This window comes from Lolium rigidum, chromosome 7 (genome assembly GCF_022539505.1).
Source record: "Lolium rigidum isolate FL_2022 chromosome 7, APGP_CSIRO_Lrig_0.1, whole genome shotgun sequence".
NCBI classification, from domain to species: Eukaryota; Viridiplantae; Streptophyta; class Magnoliopsida; order Poales; family Poaceae; genus Lolium; species Lolium rigidum.
The window spans coordinates 62,830,744-62,852,701 of NC_061514.1; the positions used below are offsets into that span (position 1 = coordinate 62,830,744).

The 21,958-nt window shown below is 45.3% G+C and overlaps 2 protein-coding genes across 2 annotated transcripts; one reads left to right on the plus strand and one right to left on the minus strand.

Moving 5' to 3' along the window:
- The first annotated feature begins 12,680 nt into the window (after window positions 1-12,680).
- LOC124677990 (protein REVEILLE 2-like) lies at window positions 12,681-14,786 on the plus strand. The gene is made up of 4 exons (XM_047213923.1): window positions 12,681-12,865; window positions 13,073-13,274; window positions 13,373-13,788; window positions 14,081-14,786. Exons 1-4 carry the CDS (start codon window positions 12,851-12,853, stop codon window positions 14,681-14,683), a joined length of 1,236 nt encoding a protein of 411 aa, XP_047069879.1. The 5' UTR covers window positions 12,681-12,850; the 3' UTR covers window positions 14,684-14,786.
- Window positions 14,787-16,008: 1,222 nt separating this feature from the next.
- On the minus strand, window positions 16,009-20,859 carry LOC124670854 (PH, RCC1 and FYVE domains-containing protein 1-like). Its single transcript, XM_047207325.1, has 8 exons — window positions 20,812-20,859; window positions 20,413-20,499; window positions 20,038-20,127; window positions 19,571-19,765; window positions 16,825-18,831; window positions 16,595-16,741; window positions 16,209-16,465; window positions 16,009-16,123 (listed from the first exon to the last, which is right to left on the minus strand). Exons 1-8 carry the CDS (start codon window positions 20,857-20,859, stop codon window positions 16,009-16,011), a joined length of 2,946 nt encoding a protein of 981 aa, XP_047063281.1.
- Between the last annotated feature and the right edge of the window lie 1,099 nt (window positions 20,860-21,958).

Consider the following 21,958-nt stretch of genomic DNA (forward strand, 5'->3'; position numbering starts at 1 on the left):
TAAATTGCTTGAGTGCTACCTTTAAATTTCCATCATTCGCCTTTGCAATATATAGCTCATGGGACAAAATAGCCTTAAAAACTATTGTGGTATTGAATATGTACTTATGCACTTTATCTCTTATTAAGTTGCTTGTTGTGCGATAACCATGCTTCTGGGGACGCCATCAACTCTTTGTTGAATATCATGTGAGTTGCTATGCATGTCCGTCTTGTCTAAAGTAAGAGAGATCTACCACCTTAATGGTTAGAGCATGCATATTGTTAGAGAAGAACATTGGGCCGCTAACTAAAGCCATGAATCATGGTGGAAGTTTTAGTTTTGGACATATATCCTCAATCTCTTATGAGAACACTAATTGTTGCCACATGCTTATGCATTAAAGAGGAGTACATTATCTGTTGTCCATGTTGTCCCGGTATGGATGTCTAAGTTGAGAATAATCAAAAGCGAGAAATCCAAAATGCGAGCTTTCTCCTTAGACCTTTGTACGAAGCGGCATGGAGGTACCCCTTTGTGACACTTGGTTAAAACATGTGTATTGCGATGATCCGGTAGTCCAAGCTAATTAGGACAAGGTGCGGGCACTATTAGTATACTATGCATGAGGCTTGCAACTTGTAAGATATAATTTACATAATACATATGCTTTATTACTACCGTTGACAAAATTGTTTCATGTTTTCAAAATAAAAGCTCTAGCACAAATATAGCAATCGATGCTTTCCTCTTTGAAGGACCTTTCTTTTACTTTTATGTTGAGTCAGTTCACCTATCTCTCTCCACCTCAAGAAGCAAACACTTGTGTGAACTCGTGCATTGATTCCTACATACTTGCATATTGCACTTGTTATATTACTTTACATTGACACTATCCATGAGATATACATGTTATAAGTTGAAAGCAACCGCTGAAACTTAATCTTCCTTTGTGTTGCTTCAATACCTTTACTTTGATTTATTGCTTTATGAGTTAACTCTTATGCAAGACTTATTGATGCTTGTCTTGAAAGTACTATTCATGAAAAGTCTTTGCTTTATGATTCATTTGTTTACTCATGTCATTTACCATTGTTTTGATCGCTGCATTCATTACATGTGCTTACAATAGTATGATCAAGATTATGATGGCATGTCACTTAAGAAATTATCATTGTTATCGTTTACCTACTCGAGGACGAGTAGGAACTAAGCTTGGGGATGCTGATACGTCTCAAACGTATCTATAATTTCTTATGTTCCATGCCACATTATTGATGATATCTACATGTTTTATACACATTATATGTCATTATTATGCGTTTTCCGGAACTAACCTATTGACGAGATGCCGAAGTGCCGGCTCTCGTTTTCTGCTGTTTTTGGTTTCGAAATCCTAGTAACGAAATATTCTCGGAATTGGACGAAATCAACGCCCAGGTTCCTATTTTGCCCGGAAGCATCCAGAACACCCGAGAGCCACCAGAGGAGGGCCCTGTGGGGCCCAGACGACATGGTGGCACGGCCAGGGCTGGGCCCGCGCCCCCCTAGTGTGTCGTCGCCTCGTCGACCCTCCGACTCCGCCTCTTCGCCTATTTAAGGGTCCTTGACCTAAACCCCGGGACGAATAAGCCACGGTACGAGAAAAGTTCCAGAGCCGCCGCCATCGCGAAGCCAAGATCTGGGGGACAGGAGTCTCTGTTCCGGCACGCCGCCGGGGCGGGGAAGTGCCCCCGGAAGGCTTCTCCATCGACACCACCTCCATCTTCATCAACGCTGTTGCTCCCATGAGGAGGGAGTAGTTCTCCATCGAGGCTCGGGGCTGTACCGGTAGCTATGTGGTTCATCTCTCTTCTATGTACTTCAATACAATAATCTCATGAGCTGCCTTACATGATTGAGATTCATATGATGATGCTTGTAATCTAGATGTCATTATGCTAGTCAAGTGGGTTTTACTTATGTGATCTCCGGAGACTCCTTGTCCCACGTGTGTAAAGGTGACGAGTGTGTGCACCGTGTGGGTCTTTTAGGCTATATTTCACAGAATACTTATTCACTGTTATGAATGGCATAGTGAAGTGCTTATTTATATCCCTTTATGATTGCAATGTGTTTGTATCACTATTTATCTATGTGCTACTCATGTGATGTTATTAAGTAGTCTATTCCTCCTGCATGGTGTAATGGTGACAGTGTGTGCATCGTGTAGTTCTTGTCGTAGATTATGATCATAATCTCTTGTAGATTGTGGAGTTAATTGTCATTATGATAGTATTGATGTGATCTATGCCTCCTTCGTAGTGTGATAGTGACAGTGTGCATGCTATGTTAGTACTTGGTTTATTTTGCAAAGATCTATTGTACTCTAAGGTTACTTAAACATGAATATCGAATGTTGTGGCGCTTGTTAACTCCGACATTGAGGGTTCGTGTAATCCTACACAATTAGTGGTGTTCATCATCCAACAAGAGTATATGTAGCACAAAGGAAAGAGAACTTATTTATTATGTGATCAATGTTGAGAGTGTCCACTAGTGAAAGTATGATCCCTAGGCCTTGTTTCCACCATAAAGAATTGCTTCCCACGCCAGCAAGCTATTTTCTGGCGCCGCTTGTTTACTGTTTTACTGCATCTTTACTTTCCGCAATATTACCACCATCTATACCACCTGTGTTTTACTATCTCTTCGCCGAACTAGTGCACCTATACATCTGACAAGTGTATTAGGTGTGTTGGGGACACAAGAGACTTCTTACTTTGTGGTTGCAGGGTTGCTTGAGAGGGATACCTTTGACCTCTTCTCCCTGAGTTCGATAAACCTTGGGTGATCCACTTAAGGGAAAACTTGCTGCTGTTCTACAAACCTCTGCTTTTGGAGGCCCAACACCGTCTACAAGAATAGAAGCACCCGTAGACATCATGGTGCGATGGAGAGGTTGAGAGAGGAGCCAATCTGCCGAGTCAAGACACACAAAAGTATCCAGGAATTGAGCAAATCACACAAAAAGCAAAATAAATAGCAGGTGACATACAACGGGCAGTACCTGCTCTCACGGATGCAAGATGATGGCCCATTGATCTACGGCCACAGGTAGAGCGCGCGGAAGATGCGGGCGACGGCGGATCTACAGGGCCCCGCGTTGACCGCCGGCTGTAGCTGCTCGACCCCGACCGCAGGCGGAGTGCGCGCAAGACGCGGACGACGGCGGATCTACAGGCCCCCGCGTTGACCGCCGGCTGCAGCTGCTCGACTCCGCGGCGATGAAGAAGCCCACCGGTGACGTGGTGTCAGAGGAGCAGGCGGTCATCCGTGAGGTCGAGCCCCACGCAAGACGAGCGGTCGGCCATGGGTGGTACAGCCTGCAACAATCGTGTGCTGCTCCAAGGCGGCCAGCCGCCGCTCTCCTTCTCCGCTCCAAGGAGATCACCAGCGAGGCAGGGAGGAGCACGGGAGGATGAGAGGTGGTGGCGGCACCGATGCAGAGGAGGAGCTGGGCAGGGAGAGGTGGCGGCGGGATGGGGGACGCGAGGGGGGAGGAGGAAGAGGAGAGATGTGGCTGGTGGAAATGAATTGGGTTTGGCCGGTGGGCTCTGATTTTTGTCTCACGCACAACCACTCGTGGCCAATGTCTACTCTACCCCTGCTAGTGGAGATATTTCCTCCTCCCCTGACGCCACGCTCGACCGAATCAAATGCCACCTGCTGCGACTGATGAGCGGGGTCAGGCGAAGGTGGGGCCCACGAGCAGCCAGAGACGGGTAAGAAACGACCGCTGCATGGGGATAGCTAGTGGAGGAACCAATGTGGAAACGCCCACGCGCCAGGAGGGCCAATCAGTGCCTCTTTCTCTGCCCAGAATGAACAGCCCAGATTCACCCATGGGAAGATCTGACGGTTCACACGCTGAAATCGCTGTGAGTTCCCCATGGGGGACATCTATTATACCTTTAGATGCATCCCAAAGCCATCCATACGTGTCACTATTTTTTCTCGGGAGTTCATTGAAACTCTCCATCGGTAGCATAAAACTGCAGTAAGAAGCTCAAGGAAGAAAGGCGACGTCTGACCGCCGGTCGGCAGAAATGGCACGGCCACGAGTCCAAAACTCAGTGCACACAAATGAAAGTCCCCTCTCCGCCACAAACCATTCGATGCTGGCAGTAGTCTCTGGTGTGCGTACGTGCTTCGTGCCAACTGCTTTCTCGCCACTGGCCAGACGTTTTCTTTTTCTTTATTCAGAAGCGGGAGTCGATTTGCTGCAAGTCGGATTTTCATATAGCTTTTGTGTGACGAAAACCTTGTACAGTTTGAGCCGTAGAGCTGCCAAGGTTGTAAAGAAAGAGGGATAAGCCGCCCGAGCTAGCATATCCAAGCATCCCACGTTCTCCAAAAGGGGGGAGAATGTGTCTCGATCTCGAACCTATAGACGGCAGTTAAAGTGCTCCTGAATTATTGCCCGGCTACGCTATGTTTGAGTGGAGTGTGATCCAGCCATATCCTATCCAAAGATTCACCGCAGGATGTTAACTAAGGGCATCTCCAGCGGGCGCGACGCAAATGGTCGCTGAGCGACCGTTTTCGTCCGCCGTGACCGGAAATGCGTCTGGGCCCTGCTCCAGCGGGGCGACGCAAAGTGACCGGCCCGTCCGCGGAGACGCAAACCTGGCCCAAATATGCGGCAGGTTTGCGTCTCCACGGACGCTCGGCGGACGCGGCGAGCGTCCTCCATTTCTTACCCGGTCCCGCAAGTCAGCGAGAGCAAAATCGACCGCTTGGACTTGATTTCTTTTTTCACCCTCGTTGGTGCCGTAGTGCGACGCCCCCGCCCCAATCCCCGCCGTTCGCCGCAGCGCCGCAGTACTCGCCGCCAGCACCATTGTCGCCGCGCGGGAGAGCAGGATCGTGCTCGGGGTTGGCTCCGGCGCGAACCTGTCGGCTGTTTTCGGGCGAAACGTTGTCGGTTGCGCCGCCCTTCCGCGCCGCCCACGACCTGTTCGACCTATTGCGCCGGTAGGTTCCTTCTCCTTTTTCGGCGTGATTTGTGTGCGGCCATTGATCAACAGTTCGTATCGACGCAGATGGACGCATGGCATATGGTGGAGAAGTTCCGTGCGGAGATCGTTGACTCCTCTTCGGACGACGAGTCCGATCAGTCGTCGCAGACATTGGCAACTACTGCGGCCTCCATGATCCACGAGTTCAACTCAAACCCGGGGCCGCAGCACCGGGGCTCTGTGAAGGGGCGCTCCAAAAACCTGCCGCGCAACAGAGTGGCAGGGCAGGCCCGCCTCCACAAGGACTACTTCCACCTCACCAATCCGATCTACCCGGAAAAGATGTTCCGGCGCCGATACAGGATGTCAAGGGACATGTTCTTGGTCATTCTACGGGGCGTCTGGAACTACGACAGCTGCAGACGGATCTGATTGAGCATCAATGGACCATGGCTAGCCATGAAGATCATGCCTAGAGGACTAGTATCTTATTTTGATGTAGACTTTTCAAAATTTAAATGTAATAACTATGACTTTGTTGAAATCCTATTTGTTGTTTCAAAACTTCATATTTGTGCAAACGCGGAAATGCGTCGCGCCGCTGGAGCCACCCCAGGGTGCAAACGGACGCGCGGACAAAAACGGTCTGTCTCGCGTCCACCGCGCGACGCAAACGGACATTTCGGACGTCCGAAATGCGTCGCGCCGCTGGAGATGCCCTAACGGAGAGCACGTCTCATGCACTAGGTCGAATATTAAAATGGGCTTGAGACGGCAGTACATAATTGTGTCCAGCTGATTGAGTGAGCTATCAGCTGAGCAACTGCATGTTTTAGCAATAATCTAGGAACAAAGATTTCTAACGGGTACTAAATTGCTATCTATATCGAATTGCTATAATTTTAATAAGGCATCTAAGGATTAGTTGAAAGTCAACGTTTTTTTTAAATTTGACAAAGTTTATACATAAAAATATAGACATTTACAATACTGAATTAGTATCAATAGATTCACCATAAATTATATTTTCTTATTCTGTCCATTAGATATTGTAGATGTAACTATTTTTCTCTAAATATTTAGTAAAAATTAGTAATGTTTGACTTTTGACCAATACTTAGATGCCTTATATTTTGGGACGGAGGGAGTATATCGAATTGCTACAATTTTAGTACTGTATCAAAAAATGAGAGAGAAGTTACATTTTAACGGATGTTGGTCTCTTTACGGTAAAATCTATGTATCTTGATTTAATGAATGAGCATACTAGATTTCTTCGTAAATATCTATGAAAACTTAAAATCCCTTTAAAAATTTATGTGGTTTCTTCGTAACAAAGTCTTGCTAGCTAAGGATAATTTAGCAAAACAGAATTGAAATGGTTGCCAGAAAAGTTGTTTTGTGATTCTAATGAAATAGTGGAGCATTTGTTTCTTACTTGTCCGTTTGTAAAGATAGTTTGGCGCATGATATATTTTGCTTATAATATTCTGTCCCCTAGCAATATTAATAGTATGTTTGGCAACTGGTTAAATGGAGTTAGCAAAATTGATAAGGCTAGGATACGAATTGGTATCTCAGCATTATGTTGGTCTATTTCGACATGTCAAAATGACATGGTTTTTAAGAAACAGAAGTCTATCAATTTCTTGTAGGTTATTCGTCGAACTGCGCACTGGATTCAGTTATGGGCGTTCCTACTCCCATAGGATCAGCGAGGGACATGGTTCCTAGATGCAACCGGCTCCTGACGGTTGCTGCGGACTTCTTTTTCCGGGTTAGTTGGTGGCGACACATTGGTATATTATCAAATGGATAGCTTTTTTATGTGTCTCATCTTCCTTTGATTGATTCATGTATCGATCTTGTTTCATCCATGATTGTAAACTTTAGATTACCTCATACTTTAAACCTTTTTTAATAAATAAAAGGCCGTGTATCAATTGATGCACAGTCTCGGGTGAGGCTCCCGTTTCGGAAAAAATTTGCATTACAATCTTGAAAACTTTACTACTACTCTACGCAATGGAGAGCTGGATATGATGACGAGATATTTCTTAGCACATCGAGCTCCAGGACATTTAGGAAGGGGGCATCCTGAATATTCCTAGTTTGCCTTTGGGCCTTTGCATATTTTTTTTTGTTTGAGGGTGATGTTTGTGTCTGTCGCAAATTATATTGCAAAACAAGAGGCAAATATATAAGCATTGTGTACATATAAGTAAACTTAACAAGTGTTAGGTGTCAACTGTCCTAGAAAATAATATGGTTATCTCTAAACCGACAATTAATTGTGAGTTCATATGTAGGAACTAAAACCAAGTTGTTGAATATCTGCAATTTACTTCTTCAGTTCTTCTTTTTTGTTAAAAAAAGGGTAAGGCTGGGTGATGCATCCAAGCAATTTTACGGACTATTGGTGTTAAACAAAGTTCCTTGTTACCAAAGTCCTTAGTTCAAATTCGAGAAGTTATATATAGTACGATCTAGTTTCACTCATCGCCAAGCTAGGCAGCATGTGATGTTTTTGCCTAAAAACACCCATCGAACGTGTCGCTAGAAAAAGAGGTGGATGGATAGTGGTAGAAGGGACGCGTTCATTTTCGTGCAACCCCACGAAAGCGCATGGGTGCACCGCGACCCACGTCTAGCACTATATATCCACCTGCGAAACGTCCGCTAGCATCGAGAGCCACGAGAATCGAGCGGCCGCGTGAATTTTCCCGTAGGATATTTGCGCGAGCCAGAAAAGCGCACCGGCGAAAAGCGAGGGAAAAAAAGTCCTCTCCGACGTGGCACCTCCGCCTCGCTGAGTCAGTGGAGCAAGCAGCATGTGGCTGTGGGTGGGCAAGTTTTCGGTGCCAACCCAACATGTGGACACGGATCGCCCAGTCGGAGACGAAAAAGTGCAGTAAACAGTGCTCGGCCAGCATGGGGGATTTGACGTGTCGACAAATCGACGGGAAAGGGCCCACCGCCCCTGCGCTTTTTCTATCTATCCATCTATCCAAGCAGCGAAGCGGCAGGGTTCCCATCCTGGCGCTCTGATATTTTTGTGGATCAGAATATCTGTATTTGCTGGAGGAGTGAAATTACAGTTTTGCAGCCTTGAAGGAGTGAATTTCGAGAGGTAGACGGAGTCAGAATGGTTTGTGCGATCTGGAGAAGAGATATTTGTTCCCAGATCAAGCTCCAAGATATTTCACGGGGGAGCTCCTTGATATTTCTGATTGCCCTTTTAGTTTCTTTTTTTCTTTTTTGCTTCTTTTAGGTTGTGAAGCTGATATTTCGGTCCCTCCCACTTTATCTTATCATGGCAAAAAGAGGCAAATATCTAAGCACTGTGTGCATAGAACCTGACTTAAGGCCATGTACAATGAGAGATGTTTACTGGAGTATTTAGAAAAAGAAAGTACAAATAAGCATCAATGTTTAAACAAAGCTGGTCTATTTTTATAAGCACCCCTTTCAACACCTGCCATTAATTATGCGTGTGATGTAAAGGGGAACCACGGCAATGGCCATGGATTATAGACTTGAGTTTTAGGGAAGAACCCAAATGAAAAACCTTACATGTTACTTGTATGTTCTTTGATTGATGCATATGATTATAGGGGTGCCTTGATGGCTTTGACGATGTTGTGTAGCTAGGGTTTCTGGTTCGTTGTTCTAGTGGTGGTTGAGGTCGTCCTCTCTGGCGATCCCTCCTAGCCCTTGTAAAGGGATCGATTTTTGAGAAATCAAATTCAGCCTATGTCTCATGTATCGTTTGCACGTCGGTTTACAAGTTAGATACAAACTCTATTGTTCTTTGACTTGGGCATTGTCTTGCCTCATACGCTAGGTTTCTAGGCTTTGGCTCCGCCAATACTTCTTGGGCATCGTGGGCTTTTAGTTGGACCGCACCAAGTATTGTAACGGTGGGTACTCGTTAGGGTGTGCCCACATCAAATGTTTCGTGATTACTACCGGATGTGAAGCAGTTATTTACTATGCTTCAATTTTAACAGTCTATTGTGTCGGCATCCTGCTAGAACATGTAACATTGAGACTGTGTGGGAGATGATGGATGTTTGTGTGATCATGCACAACAAGAACGTTAAGGATGGTAGCAGTTTTAACGATGGGTGGCAATCTCATGGTGAATTAGCTAAGCCATAGTATGTGGCATCATTGCTTGAACAGCTCCTCCATGTTGATTATGAGATCCACGATCACCACGCTCACGATCAACCTTTAAGTCTTAAAAAAATTTGAGTATATGTGGGCACATGTTGGAAACCGGTAATCATCTTCTCCCATTTTACCTATTTTTATTTGCTTGTGAATTATATTTGATTGTGACCTATGCTGATTATTTGGTTGTAAACTATCTAAATTTATTTAGTTTTCAACAATCGTTTGTTATCCATACATTCTAATTTAATGAATTGAAAAAAAAAGTAAAAATGGCTAGTGCCGATCGGATGGGTATGGCCGTCAGGTTTATCTCCAAAGAAATCAGTGGAGCACCAGAGTCTTTAATCTATCTACAAGATCTATCCACAGACCAACTAAATAAACGAATATAACATATATTTGATAATGTACGAAATAGATCAGTCCACTGGCAATGGTTGCTCCGCTCCTCCGTCAGGATGTGGCTGGGAATATTTCTACATCAACCTGCAAGCGGTGCCCAACCCACTCTCCGCGAGCATGTGGACGAGGATAGTCCGGTTCTGTGCAATAAACAATGGGGTTCCACGTGGGAGGTGACAGCTCGCACAACTTTGGTTGCTTCGACCTGTCAAAAAAAGCGAGAGGATGGCCCCACCACCACTGCGCTTTTCTACCTATACATCCGAGCAGTGCCGTCCTGGAGCCTCTGATATTTGGGGAGCCGAATATGTGTTTTTCTGCTTGGGGTAGACAACTCAGTTTTGGGGGGAATTAATTCCAGAAGTAGACAGGGCTTGTCGACATGATAAAGAGATATATACTTCTCCCCAGAGCCAGCTCCATGATAGTTCTAGCGGAGGGGAGCTAGTACAAGATATTTCCTGTTTTCCCTTTTTCGCTTTTGCTTGTTTTGGGGCGTGTGAAGCGCTGGAAGCTCATGTTCTCGCACCACTTTATCATATTGCAAAATAGGACACAAATATCTAGCACATGTATTATGCATGGAACCATAATTAACGAGCGTCCATCCGGTCCCTATCAGTTTTTACACGTTATGCATAGTGTAAAAGTTACGTACAACTCCTTTCTATTTTTTTAATATACCTTGTTTAATATTTAGCCAAACTCAACACTATAAAGTTTTATCACCATCTACAGTACGAAATGCATGCACTATGAAATTATGTTTCAATACCAATTTCATATTGCCGTCGGTATTATATGTATAGTTGATCAGAAATCTGTTTCCATCTAAAGATAAAATGCCAGTTAATTCGTACAAGCGGGTGTATAGATTTGGAGATGTAAATAGAAGAGCGCATGAGTAACAGGCCGTAAGGACTAAGCTAAAAGATGCGCGGTCCAATTGTTGATTTCTCATAGACTGGAAACTACAAACCTCCTATTTACTGATTGTCCTGGTATATTTAACTTGATCGACCGATGGAATGATTCCTCGGAAGGCTAAAGATCAGCAAATATCCTTCGAAAAGGTCGTGTAACACTTTATTGTTGCTTTTCACATAGCAGAATTTCATTCGATGCGAGCATCGTCGGCTAGAACTTGAGAGGTTCTGATATATAGTTCCGCTAGTCGACAAGCTAGGCTGCCACTGGTATTTATTGAAATAATACAAGGATGACTAAGGCTGCTCTTAGTGGGAGTATCATGCGTGTTAATGTGTTATGTTGATAAAAAAAGATGAGGTAACATAAAGATAGATTAATGACGAATACATAGGTGGTATCATGACACTATATCGTGTCCTAGCATATACATATAGAACCATTTAATAACAAATATATCATGTACATACATAAATTTGTATAGGCAACTCCATTCTTTTGGAGGAATCAATTCCAGAAGTAGACAGAGCCTTGTCGACCTGTTAAAGAGATACTGTACTTCTCCCCAGAGCCAACTCCATGATATTTCCGGAGGAGGGGAGCTAGTACATGATATTTCTTGGTTTCCCTTTTCGTTTTTGCTTGTTTTGGGGCGTGTGAAGCGCTGGATGCTCGTGTTCTCGCACCACTTTATCATCTGGCAAAAGAGGACACAAATATCTAATTATCTAGCACCTGTGTTATGCATGGAACCATAATTAACAAGCGTCCATCCGATCCTCAGAATAATTACTTTTTATACGCTTATGCATAGTGTAAAAGTTATGTACTACTCCTCCTTGTTTTTTTTTTCAAAAAAATACTCCCTTCGTCCTAAAATATAAAGCTTCTAAGATTAGTCAAAAATCAATGTATTCTAACTTTTATCAAGTTTTTACAAGAAAAGAACATCTAAAATACTAAATCAATATCAATATATTTAGCCAAACTCAACACTGTAAAGTTTCTTCATCATCTACGGTACGAAATGCATGCACTATGAAATTATGTTTCGATATCAGTTTCATATTGATCGAAACTTTACAAATTGTTGATTTTTCATATAGACTGGAAACCACAAACCCCCTATTTACTGATTGTCGTGGTATATGTAACTTGGTCAACTAGATGGAAGAAATCCTCGGAAGTCTAAAGATCAGCAAATATCCTTCGAAAAGATCGTGTAGCACTTTATTGTTGCTTTTCGCAAAGCAGAATTTTATTCGCTACCAACATCGTCGGCTGAAATTCTAGCGAGGTTCTGAGATCTAGTTCCGCTCGTCGACAAGCTATGCTACCACTGATATTTTGCGAAGTAATAGGTTGACTAAGGCTGCCCTTAGTCGGAGTATCATGCGTGTCATGTTGATAAAAAAAAGCTGACGTGACACAAAGATAGATCGATGAATACATAGGTGGTATATAAATCAGCAATCCCCGTAGAAGTATTCCGAAAATCTGCGTCTGGCGCTCTCCTCTATCTTCTGAGGTCCTTAACCATCTCCCTAAAAGTCAAAATAGACTAAAATAGCCTGAACGATCCTAAAAATCCCTCGAAGGAGATAATGAAGAACTCAAAGCAGATGGTATCCTACTATAAGGGTGGTCTTAAGAATCCAAAAGAGGTTGATCAGAAGACACGTGTCCTAGAACATAGAACTATGCATACATACATAAATTCGTATTTCGGTTTTGCAAACAAATAAATATGATATCACTACGATATTGTACTCCTCGCTATGACCAGTTTAACACTCATCAGACGTGTTAGTAAATCACGCACACACGGCACTCAAAAAGCGAAAAGAGACGGATAGATAGAGCAGACGACGAGAGAGAGGACCATCCATTCATTTTCGTGCAACCCCACGAAAGCACATGGGTTTACTACGACCCACGTAGCAAACATCCAGCTGTGACCCGCAAGCTAGCGCTCCACTACCAAACATGCAAACGGGCAGGTGAAGAACTGAGAGCCACAAGAATCGAGCGGCCCGCAGATTTTTCGTGTAGGATATTTGCGCGAGTCAGAAAAGCGCACCGCCAAAAGCGTAAAGCGTGGAAAAATCCACTCCGACGTGGCGCCCCTGCCCTCGCCCTTTTTCTCCTCCCCGCCCGCCCTCCTGGTCGACCGCACGCCTCATTTCTTGCAGACTCCCCTCTCTTCTTCTTGCTTTGCTCCTCCTCCTCAGCAGGTAGCATCAGCTACTGGAAACTAAAAATAAAATCAGGAGTTGGTGATTTTGTTTCTCTTCTTGGTCGTGTGAAGTCGTCGGAGCGAGATTTGGCAAAGCTGCTATACTTCGGTTCAGGAATCTGAAGATATGGCTCGATTTCAGGTAATTCCTCGTCTTTTGTTCGTCTGTGTTCCTTCTGGATCGTTTGGCGGATCATGGAGTAAAACGTATCCATCGAAGCTTTGCTTCGCGGCAAATTAATGGTTCCCCAAAAGGAACTAAAACGACCAAGCGGAAAATTGATGCTCAGATCTTATTTCGCCTACTCGAAATTTAGTCTAACAAAACCATCTCCTTCTCCTCCTGAAGGAAACCGCCGCGAGTCATGATCAAGACATCATGGGAGATCTGAGGAATCCCAGCGAGATGGACACGCTCGCGGGAGCGCGCTTCCCCAAGGCGCGGAAGCCGTACATGATAACGAAGCAGCGGGAGAAGTGGACGGAGGAGGAGCACAAGCTCTTCCTGGAAGCCATGCAGCTCCACGGCCGCGCCTGGCGCCGCATACAAGGTGGGTTTCCTCTCCCTCCCCAAAAAAGCTCCATGTTGTTGTCTGCTGTAGCAAACCAGGCCTTTTATCTGACAAACGGAAACTTTTCCCAACTGCAGAGCACATCGGCACCAAGACGGCGGTGCAGATCAGGAGCCACGCGCAGAAGTTCTTCTCCAAGGTCATACGAGAGTCGTCCGGCGACAACAGCTCCGGCGCCGGCGCCGACGCGCCGATCCAGATCCCGCCGCCGCGGCCCAAGAGGAAGTCGGTGCACCCGTACCCGTGCAACCGCAGGAGCGCCCCGGGGAAGCACGCCCACGCGCTCCCACGGCTCGACAAGCCTGACCGGCAGGTGCAGTCCGTGTGCGAGCAGGGGAATGGCTCGCCGACCTCTGTGGTCACCGCGTCACAGATAGCCTCTGAGTGCTCCGACAGCGATACGTCGACGATTGACATCGAAGAGAGGTGCCCCACGCCAGGCGTAGACACCGCTGAGGCTGCTGTGCAAGTGCCACCAACCGATGTTCGTCAGGTACTAATCCTAGCTGACATGAAAGCAAATTTTATTTTTCTTTATATCTTCCTAGGATAGGCACCCGATATGAAAATATCAACAAGATAGTAACTCTTTGATTGTTGACAGCGATCTTGGTATCTTGTAGGTAAAAAAATATATCTTCAATCTAGTAATTATTGAAACTGTTTTTTTAGAAACACCTAGTATTGACAGTGATTTTGTTGCTTGACGGTACGATCTATAGTTGACAACTTGACACAACTGTTAACTTCTCAGTTCTGATGAACTCTTAAATTATGTATTTCAGGGCAGTACTTCTTCAGAAGAAGTGGTGTGTGGCACATCCGAAGCTCCACAGATCAAGCTATTCGGGAAGACAGTTGCGGTGAACAATACGCACCAGCAGGCAGACCCCAGTACCGGCAGCCTGCAAACTGTCGCAGATATGGAAATGGATACTTCAGCTGAGACGCCCGCTAGTGGAGCTGGGAACCTCTCTTCCCCTGGTGCGCCACAAGCAAACGCATGGAGCCCATGGATGGCCAACGCGCAGCAGTTCATGTATTATGTTCCTCAAGGGGCAGTTTTCTTCAGCTACAACGGTGGAAGCGTGCCCCAACCTTCCGAAGCTGAGAACAAGCAGAGGGAAGCATCAAGGGCGGAGTCAAACACGGCCTCCACTAGTGTGCCTGAACAAACAACTCGGAATTCTGCAGAATCATGCACTGAAGCAGACGGCGGTGATGACAAATTGGTACCTGTTGCAGGTTTCAGAAAATTTGTTGCCCCGAGTTCAGTCCAGCAACGAGGTTTCATGCCATACAAGAGGTGCGCAGCTGAAAGCAAGGTGTTGCAGCCTCAGGCTGTGACCGAGGAGGCGGATGGAGAGATGACGAGATTGTGCCTGTAAATGTCCGCTGTCACAGCGCTACCATAGATGGCGATGATGCTGAGCGCAGATGACTAGAACTGATGGAATACTGCACAGAGGGCCTTCCTTCTGTTGCTCATGAGGGCATACACTGAAACCAGTCAAACCACAGCGATCTTTCGTATGGAAGAACAACTGTGGATCCTGTGTTTTCATACTTCCTCATGGAGCGACTGTAATTTTGTCCCAACAGTAGAGGTTGAGGCTAAACGGTGGCCTATATAGTTGTAGTAGGACCGAGCTGATGTAAATTATGCAGCTCATATTTGTAAATTAATGACATGGCAGCAGAACATAGATGCTGCAAAGCCTTCTTCAGTTGTATGCTTTTGACAGATGAACAAGTCACAAGGTTGAACCCAATTCTGCGAGACAAAAATAAGTCGACTTATATTTCTACCTGTCGTGCTAAGATGCTGCGATGTGGTAGATGAATTGTATGAGAGGCAACTAACTGGCTGTTAAGTGTTAAGCCCTTCGCCTATCACTTGGATGAACGTTCAGACCTGATGTGTTCTTCAGAGTTCAGCCCTTCGATGTGCAGCCTCGACTAGAGATAGGTACCACTGGATCAAAGGAAGCGCGTCTAGATGCCGACCACTGACGTGCAGCCGAGACCCAAGAGGCGACACGGCCAAGGGAGTCGCTCGGTGGGCGGAAGCAGGCGGCGGCGGAGAGATGTCGCCGCATTGCAGGACCCGGCGACCAGACTATGCGGGTGCCGGGCACGGATTAGGTCGCTAGAGAGAGGTCGACCCTTCTGGAAGGAACGGCGGTGAGGGTAACGCTGGAGTCGACGACGGCGCGGGCCCTCGCCATTGCTGTAGCCTCTGTGGTTTATGTTCTGCATCTGATTTCTGTGGCGTGTCCTCTGCGGCTCCGCCATAACAGAAACCGTATCCTCACCAACAGAGCTTTCTCTGCGAAGCTATTCAATTCAGAACGGATCTGATACCAGCTTTGCTTCTTTCATCAGGATCATCAATTGCAAATCGACATCCCAACCAGCAACACAAAGGGAACCTTAGATTTAACCATCGTGTCCTCATGGCATTACCATCAAACCTATCTGAATCTGCAACTACACCCCAGTTTAAAGGTGAAACCAGAATGCCACCCAGTCACTTCTTCCCGACGGAAGGATATCTAGAGTAAGTTTTAACTGCCCATTGTGCAAAGAAAAGGTAGATTAGATCACTTGGTAGCTTACAAAATTTCACCTGCTACTTGATGAAGACTGTTTACTACTAGTTCAACATTGGTAGCATCGGGTTAGCCCTGTACAATTCTTGTGCGGGTCACCGTTAAGCGTGGTTCAGGAGTGGTGTTTCCAATTGCTGAATGTTGTACTTTGCATATACCCTGCTCTTGTTCTCTTCCCACCAGCGTTGAGCTTCCTTCTCGCCAAAATGCTTCCGACTGCACGACCAAGAACCGAGGTTATCACACAAGAAAATGGGCAGATAATCAGCAGCAGCAACCAGTAAGGCCTAATGGAGCTCACCTGAATCTCATTCGCCTTATGTCTTTCTTTCCGCCTGCGGATACAGCAAGTGTGACATACACTCCTCGTTCGATCTGCTCGACCACACCGTCAACTGGAGCGGCGGTGGAATCTGCTTCCGTGGTATAACCATCACTGTCAATTATTCTGGCAATATTCCGATGATCTGGTGATGGTGTTTGTCCTGGGATGCTATTAGGTGCGACCTTTGAGTCAGATTGCTGGCAAACTGAAAGTTTCTCTGACAAGGCATTGCACTGCATAGTTTACAACAGCCAAACCAGTCATATATCAAGGGGGAGTGATCCATCATGCAGCGTATTAGCTGTTTCTTACTGGAAAACATACTAACAATACGATGTTATGAGATTACATGGAGCTCATACCTGATTAGTTAGAACCTTTATGATATCTTTGGCAGCCTTAGACTTTGCAACCTCATCTCTAACAATTAACCATGTTTCATCAAGTTTTTGTTTGTACACTTGAGCTATAAGATTTTTCTGCTGGCATTGCTCTGCAAGAGCAGTCACCTGCTTGAACAGCAATATGAACATCAGCTTTCTTCAGTTCTCAAAGAGGGAAAGATTATTCTGATCAACGAAAAATGAATTACCTGTGAGCGAAGCTGCTTTATTTCCTCTGTGAGTATCATATTCATCATATCTAGGTCCTCTCTCTGGCTATCAGTAGACCGTCGCAAATAGTTACCTGCCTTCAGCCCTACAGAGTTTTGCATTCTTTGCGAGAAAGAGACACCACAAATCTCACTATTTGATATCCGCTGATGTTGAAAAATTTCTTGTGCAGATACAAATTGAGCAGGACACTCAACTTGCCCCCATCTCTGAGTTGTTACTTGAGTTGGAATGGCAGAGTCCACATTTCTCTGATTGGAACCTTGTACCAAAGTCATCTTTTCTACAATGAGGTTTGCTTCCTTGAATAAACGTGATAGTTTAGGTGTATATGCCTTTATTTCTGCTTTAAACATTTCTCCTTTGCTAATCTTTGGTTGCTGCCTGACTTCGCTAGAATTTATGGCTTTCTCTAGTTGACGGAAACACAAATCACATACACGATACCTTCTGTTCTTGTCCGGTGCAACTGCTGCATTTGCTATCTTGTTAGTACTGCAGGAATTGCAGAACATGGAACCACAGTTATAGCAGTTGTGTTTTTTCCTAGTAAAACCAAAAGCCATCTTGCATCCACTGCATATGGGTTGGTCCTTCACTGAGATACCCTTATGCAAACAGATTGCAGCACTAAAATTGGAGCCACAAGCTATACTCTGAACATGCCTACCTTCTAATGCCTCTACTAAAGTAGGAGAACTCCTATTATCATAGTCGCCTAAACCAAGTTGTCCATCCGAGCCTTTACCCCAGGTAAAAACCTTTCCGTTCATAGTCAACGCAGCTACGTGGGAAGAACCAGATGATATCTCTCTAACAAACTCGTTCTTGAGTACTCCTTCAACAATACAAACAGATTCACCATCTGTCTGTGGGTTCCCTAATTGTCCATGCTTGGAACTTCCCACAGTAAATACCACACCGGTAGAAGTAAGCACAACAGTCAGAGCCATCCCACAGGATACCTGAACAAAATCATAACTGGTGAGTGAACTGACGCATGTTGGAACAAGCTTCATTGTTTTGTTGGCGTGACCCAGCTTCCCTTTATCTGCATCGCCCCATGTGAACAGATTACCGCTTGGAGTGTTGCACTTGAAACTGCTCATTACTTCAACAATGGCAGCTGTATGCCATGGCCCGCATGCCGCAGATTTCACTCGTAACCCTTTCAATGACTCTACTTCTTTTGGTCTAGCAATTCCTTGTGTATCCCCATGCCCAAGAACACCAAATGTTCCATCTCCATATGTGAATAGCTGTCCAGAAGATGCTATAATAGCAGTGTGCCACTCGCCACAAGCAATTTTCGACACTGAAATGTTGTCAATAGGACCAAACAATTTATGGGGAAACCAGTTAGCCAAGCTATGAGCTCCTTCACCACATTCAAAAAGTTCACCAGAAACCGTGACTGCACAGGTGTGCTTTGATCCAAATGCAACAGCCTTTACATGTACAGAGGCAAGAGACTCGACTATTCTAGGACACGAGACATTGTCAGTTACTTTGTGTCCCAGTCTCCCACTAGTCTCCTTGCCCCAGGAGAAGACCTCACCTTGCTTAGTGATTATGGCCGCACGATTCTCCCCACAAGAAATGCTCTGTACATCAAGCATTTTGGCTGATTCCACTAACCTTGGGACAGCCTTTGAAATATCTTCACTGCCTGACATACTGTCAAGAACACTGCCCCAGAGAAAAACATCCTTCAGAGAATCCAATCTGCATGCTACCCGAGGCCCTTCGAATGTTTTCAGTTTAGGTGTTTGAGCAACTATCTGTGTCTTATGTCTGTTAGCAACCAAAATATCCTTCAGCCCAGGTCTGACAGGATTTGCCACTTTGGGAGTAAGCCTCTCCAGGTAGGAGTCTATGTCAGAAAAAGTTCGCTGTCTTTGGTAAAATAAGGCTTCCGAACAATCAAGATAACCACCAAAGAAATCTTTCTGTGTCATCTTAGGACTCATAGTAGATGGATATACCTTCAAGAAGAAATTCATTGAACAAACGATTAATCCCAAGAATATTACAATTTGACTGAGAACATCCAACATTTCATAACAAAATCCATGGATCAGAAATGCTCATGTACGTAAGAAGATGAACAACTTTAAGATGCCACTCCTGAAACAATAGAGTTTAAGTCTAATAGTTATGTGCGGATCTTATTTTATACCCACTGTATTTGCCATGCTATATGTTAAAATATATAGCCTGGCCCTTTCCAACAGTTTGGACTTTTGGAAAACTTGGCTAGTGCATTAATTCAATATGGTGTCAGAGCCTTGAGATCTCAAGTTCAATACCCGGGCAACGCACTATTTAATACTTTACAAATAGTTGCGGCCTTTATTCGATCCTACATCTACTCTCTCCCCGTATGTTGATCTCACCTCTAAGGTCTTTCCATAGATACAGTCTGCCCGTATGTCCCCCCTTGGCGTGAGGGGGTGTGTTAAAATATATAGCCTAGCCCTTTCCAACAGTCCGCACTTTCGAAAAACTTGGCTAGTGCAGCAATTCAATACTATATAGGCTGAGAATGGTTTGTTGAAATTGATACAGCTGTCTAAGACAGAAGATTCTTGTGTTTGACCATGCTCTGAATCTGAACTTCAGATAGGCCAGCCAAACTACAGCCAGATGTAGTTTGTCGCACCGAAATTTCTGAAACAAAAACAAAGCTCACTTAGCCAGCATCATGTAAGCTCTAGAGCTAACCTGTCTGAGCCTCGGTGTGTCGTACACAGCTGATAGCTTGCTCTTTCGCTGAATATAGCTACGGGGAGTACTTGCACAACTGGCCATCTGTCTACTGCTCTTTGATCCAACTGATGAAGCTGGACTATAAGGACATGATATCAAGGCTGTCAAGCCAAGATGCCAGCATTCAGCTTGATCTCTATCTCTGCAGATCTGGGTCAACATGATACTAGTGAGGAACAATGGACATTGAAATCTTTTTACAAGCGAACAGACATAATATCCAGCAAGAGATATACCAAGTCGAGCGAGCACTCGCCGTTTCTGTGTATAAGTGACAAGGATTGATGTTCCTTCTCAGGCCAGCGCTGACGCTGGAAGTTTACCTGTAGAACTCTGAAGTCGTTACAGCTAGCAGTTTTATGCGATGAGTAACAAACATACTAGTAGTAATAAACTTTGTCAGGGTGGAAGGAATTGCATACGGTTTTCTGTCCAAGAATTACTGCTGACACGGAATTTAAGCTCAGCTGCTTTTCCCTGTCTTTGGAGTACCATACCAATGTAGTCTCATCCTGCAAGGGGAAGAAAACAGCTTTGTTATGGCTTGAGCTGGAAGATGGATCGGTATTCAATTGTACTCTAGCTATTAGGTGCAGACTGGTATATCAACCATGAATTAATTGCCTACTATCCAAGAAAAATCATGAATTGATTGCCTGTGAAACTCATGAAAAGCCCAATAAGAGCGTCAAATTTATGTAGTTCCAGTGTCAAAAAACAGTGTCCAGGGAAGGTAACTATTACTGTAGTCGAGTAACTGTATAAATGATAAATCTGTAGTTGCCTGAAGTACTCACAGGAGATAGCCTGAATGGACAGAACTGGGGCTTTCCTCTCTTGCCACACTTGAGGAGATGCGCGCCCTTCTTGAGAGCAATAATGGCCTGGATAATAGAAGAAAAAAACTGAAGGGTCAGATCACATTCTTGGCTCATGCTACCCTGGAATATGGAAGTTGCAGCAGATGATAAGATTCAGGAAGCCGGGCAGTACAGATGAATGCATTTCCCTAACACCACCACCAGAAAAGTAAAGTTGCAAAAAGAATGGTGAAAATACAGATGAAGCAAAAAAAGAATAGCAAATCCGTAGGAATCAGTTCAGATCAAGAATAACACAGAATAATTTGATAAATGGATTGTCGAGAGGACTGAAGCTGCAAGAAAGCTCGAGAAGATGGAAGAAGTTTGACAGACCTGCTCGACGCCTCTAGTTGGCATCCGCCCGTCAAAGCTCCCGGCCATTGTAGGGGCGCAGAGGAGGATGAAGAAGGTCCAGATCAAGCGAGCAGACGGCAACAACTAGGATTTGGGTGGAGCAGCTAGCATTCGTCTGCGCAGCGCGACAATACGAAAGATGGCAGTGAAGCGAATGGTAGAAAATGTAGAATACTGGCAAAGGAGGATGGAAGAAAAGGAGGAAAATATGGGACAAAGGGTAGAAAAAGGAGAGCCGTGTCTCTTGCAGGCGAGCTGCAGCAGTTGAGCGACCTGGAACAGTAGCACGAGGAGAGAGGTGGGAGATGACTAGATGAGAGAAGCGTTGGTGTGCGTTGGCAGTTGGGCTTTGTGCTTGGGAAACAGAAGGTGACAACGGGGAGCAAAAATGTGCTCGTTGGCCTGGCATCTACTGTAGATGCCATCTACTCGTTCAGCAATAATGGAGTCGTCCAAGAAGAATCCAACAAGCTAGAGAACACGATTAAACGCTGCCACGTTGAACAATGCGTCGGTTTTGGCGATGAGCACGATTGAATATAAACACATCGGCTTAGTTTACGGTTAACAATGCATTATATAGGTTCTACATGTGCTAACCGTGAGGGCGTGGCTGCTACGGATCGACGGTGGTGGATGGTAAATTTGTGTGGGACGATGGCACGGTGTTGGGCACTGTATAATGGACGACGGGACGACCGGGGGTTGGTTTGCAAACCTAAAAGTTACATTAAAACGAACACGGCTGATTCAGTTGGAAAGGCGGAGGAGGCGGCCGGCAGCATGATGCCCAAGGTGGAAAAGGCACTAGCCTGTGGACTGTACGGCCTCGCGCACAACACATGACCTCCATGTCTCCTTTCCGTGCGAGCCAGACCACCGCGTCGCGTCTCGCGTGCGACGCCGCCACCACCGCAGCGCCACGAGCTGGTCGCTCCGACCAGTACGTTATTACTAGCCCAATTAATTAACTTGGGCACATATGACGCCTGCAGGGAGATGAAATTGGCTGTTTGGTTTCCTAGGGTTCATTACGTTGTTACATAGCACGATTTTTAAAGCAGTGTTGGGCTTGCTTCGGGAGGAACGGTTGAATCGACCGTTTCTGTGGAGCCTAGCTCGTTGT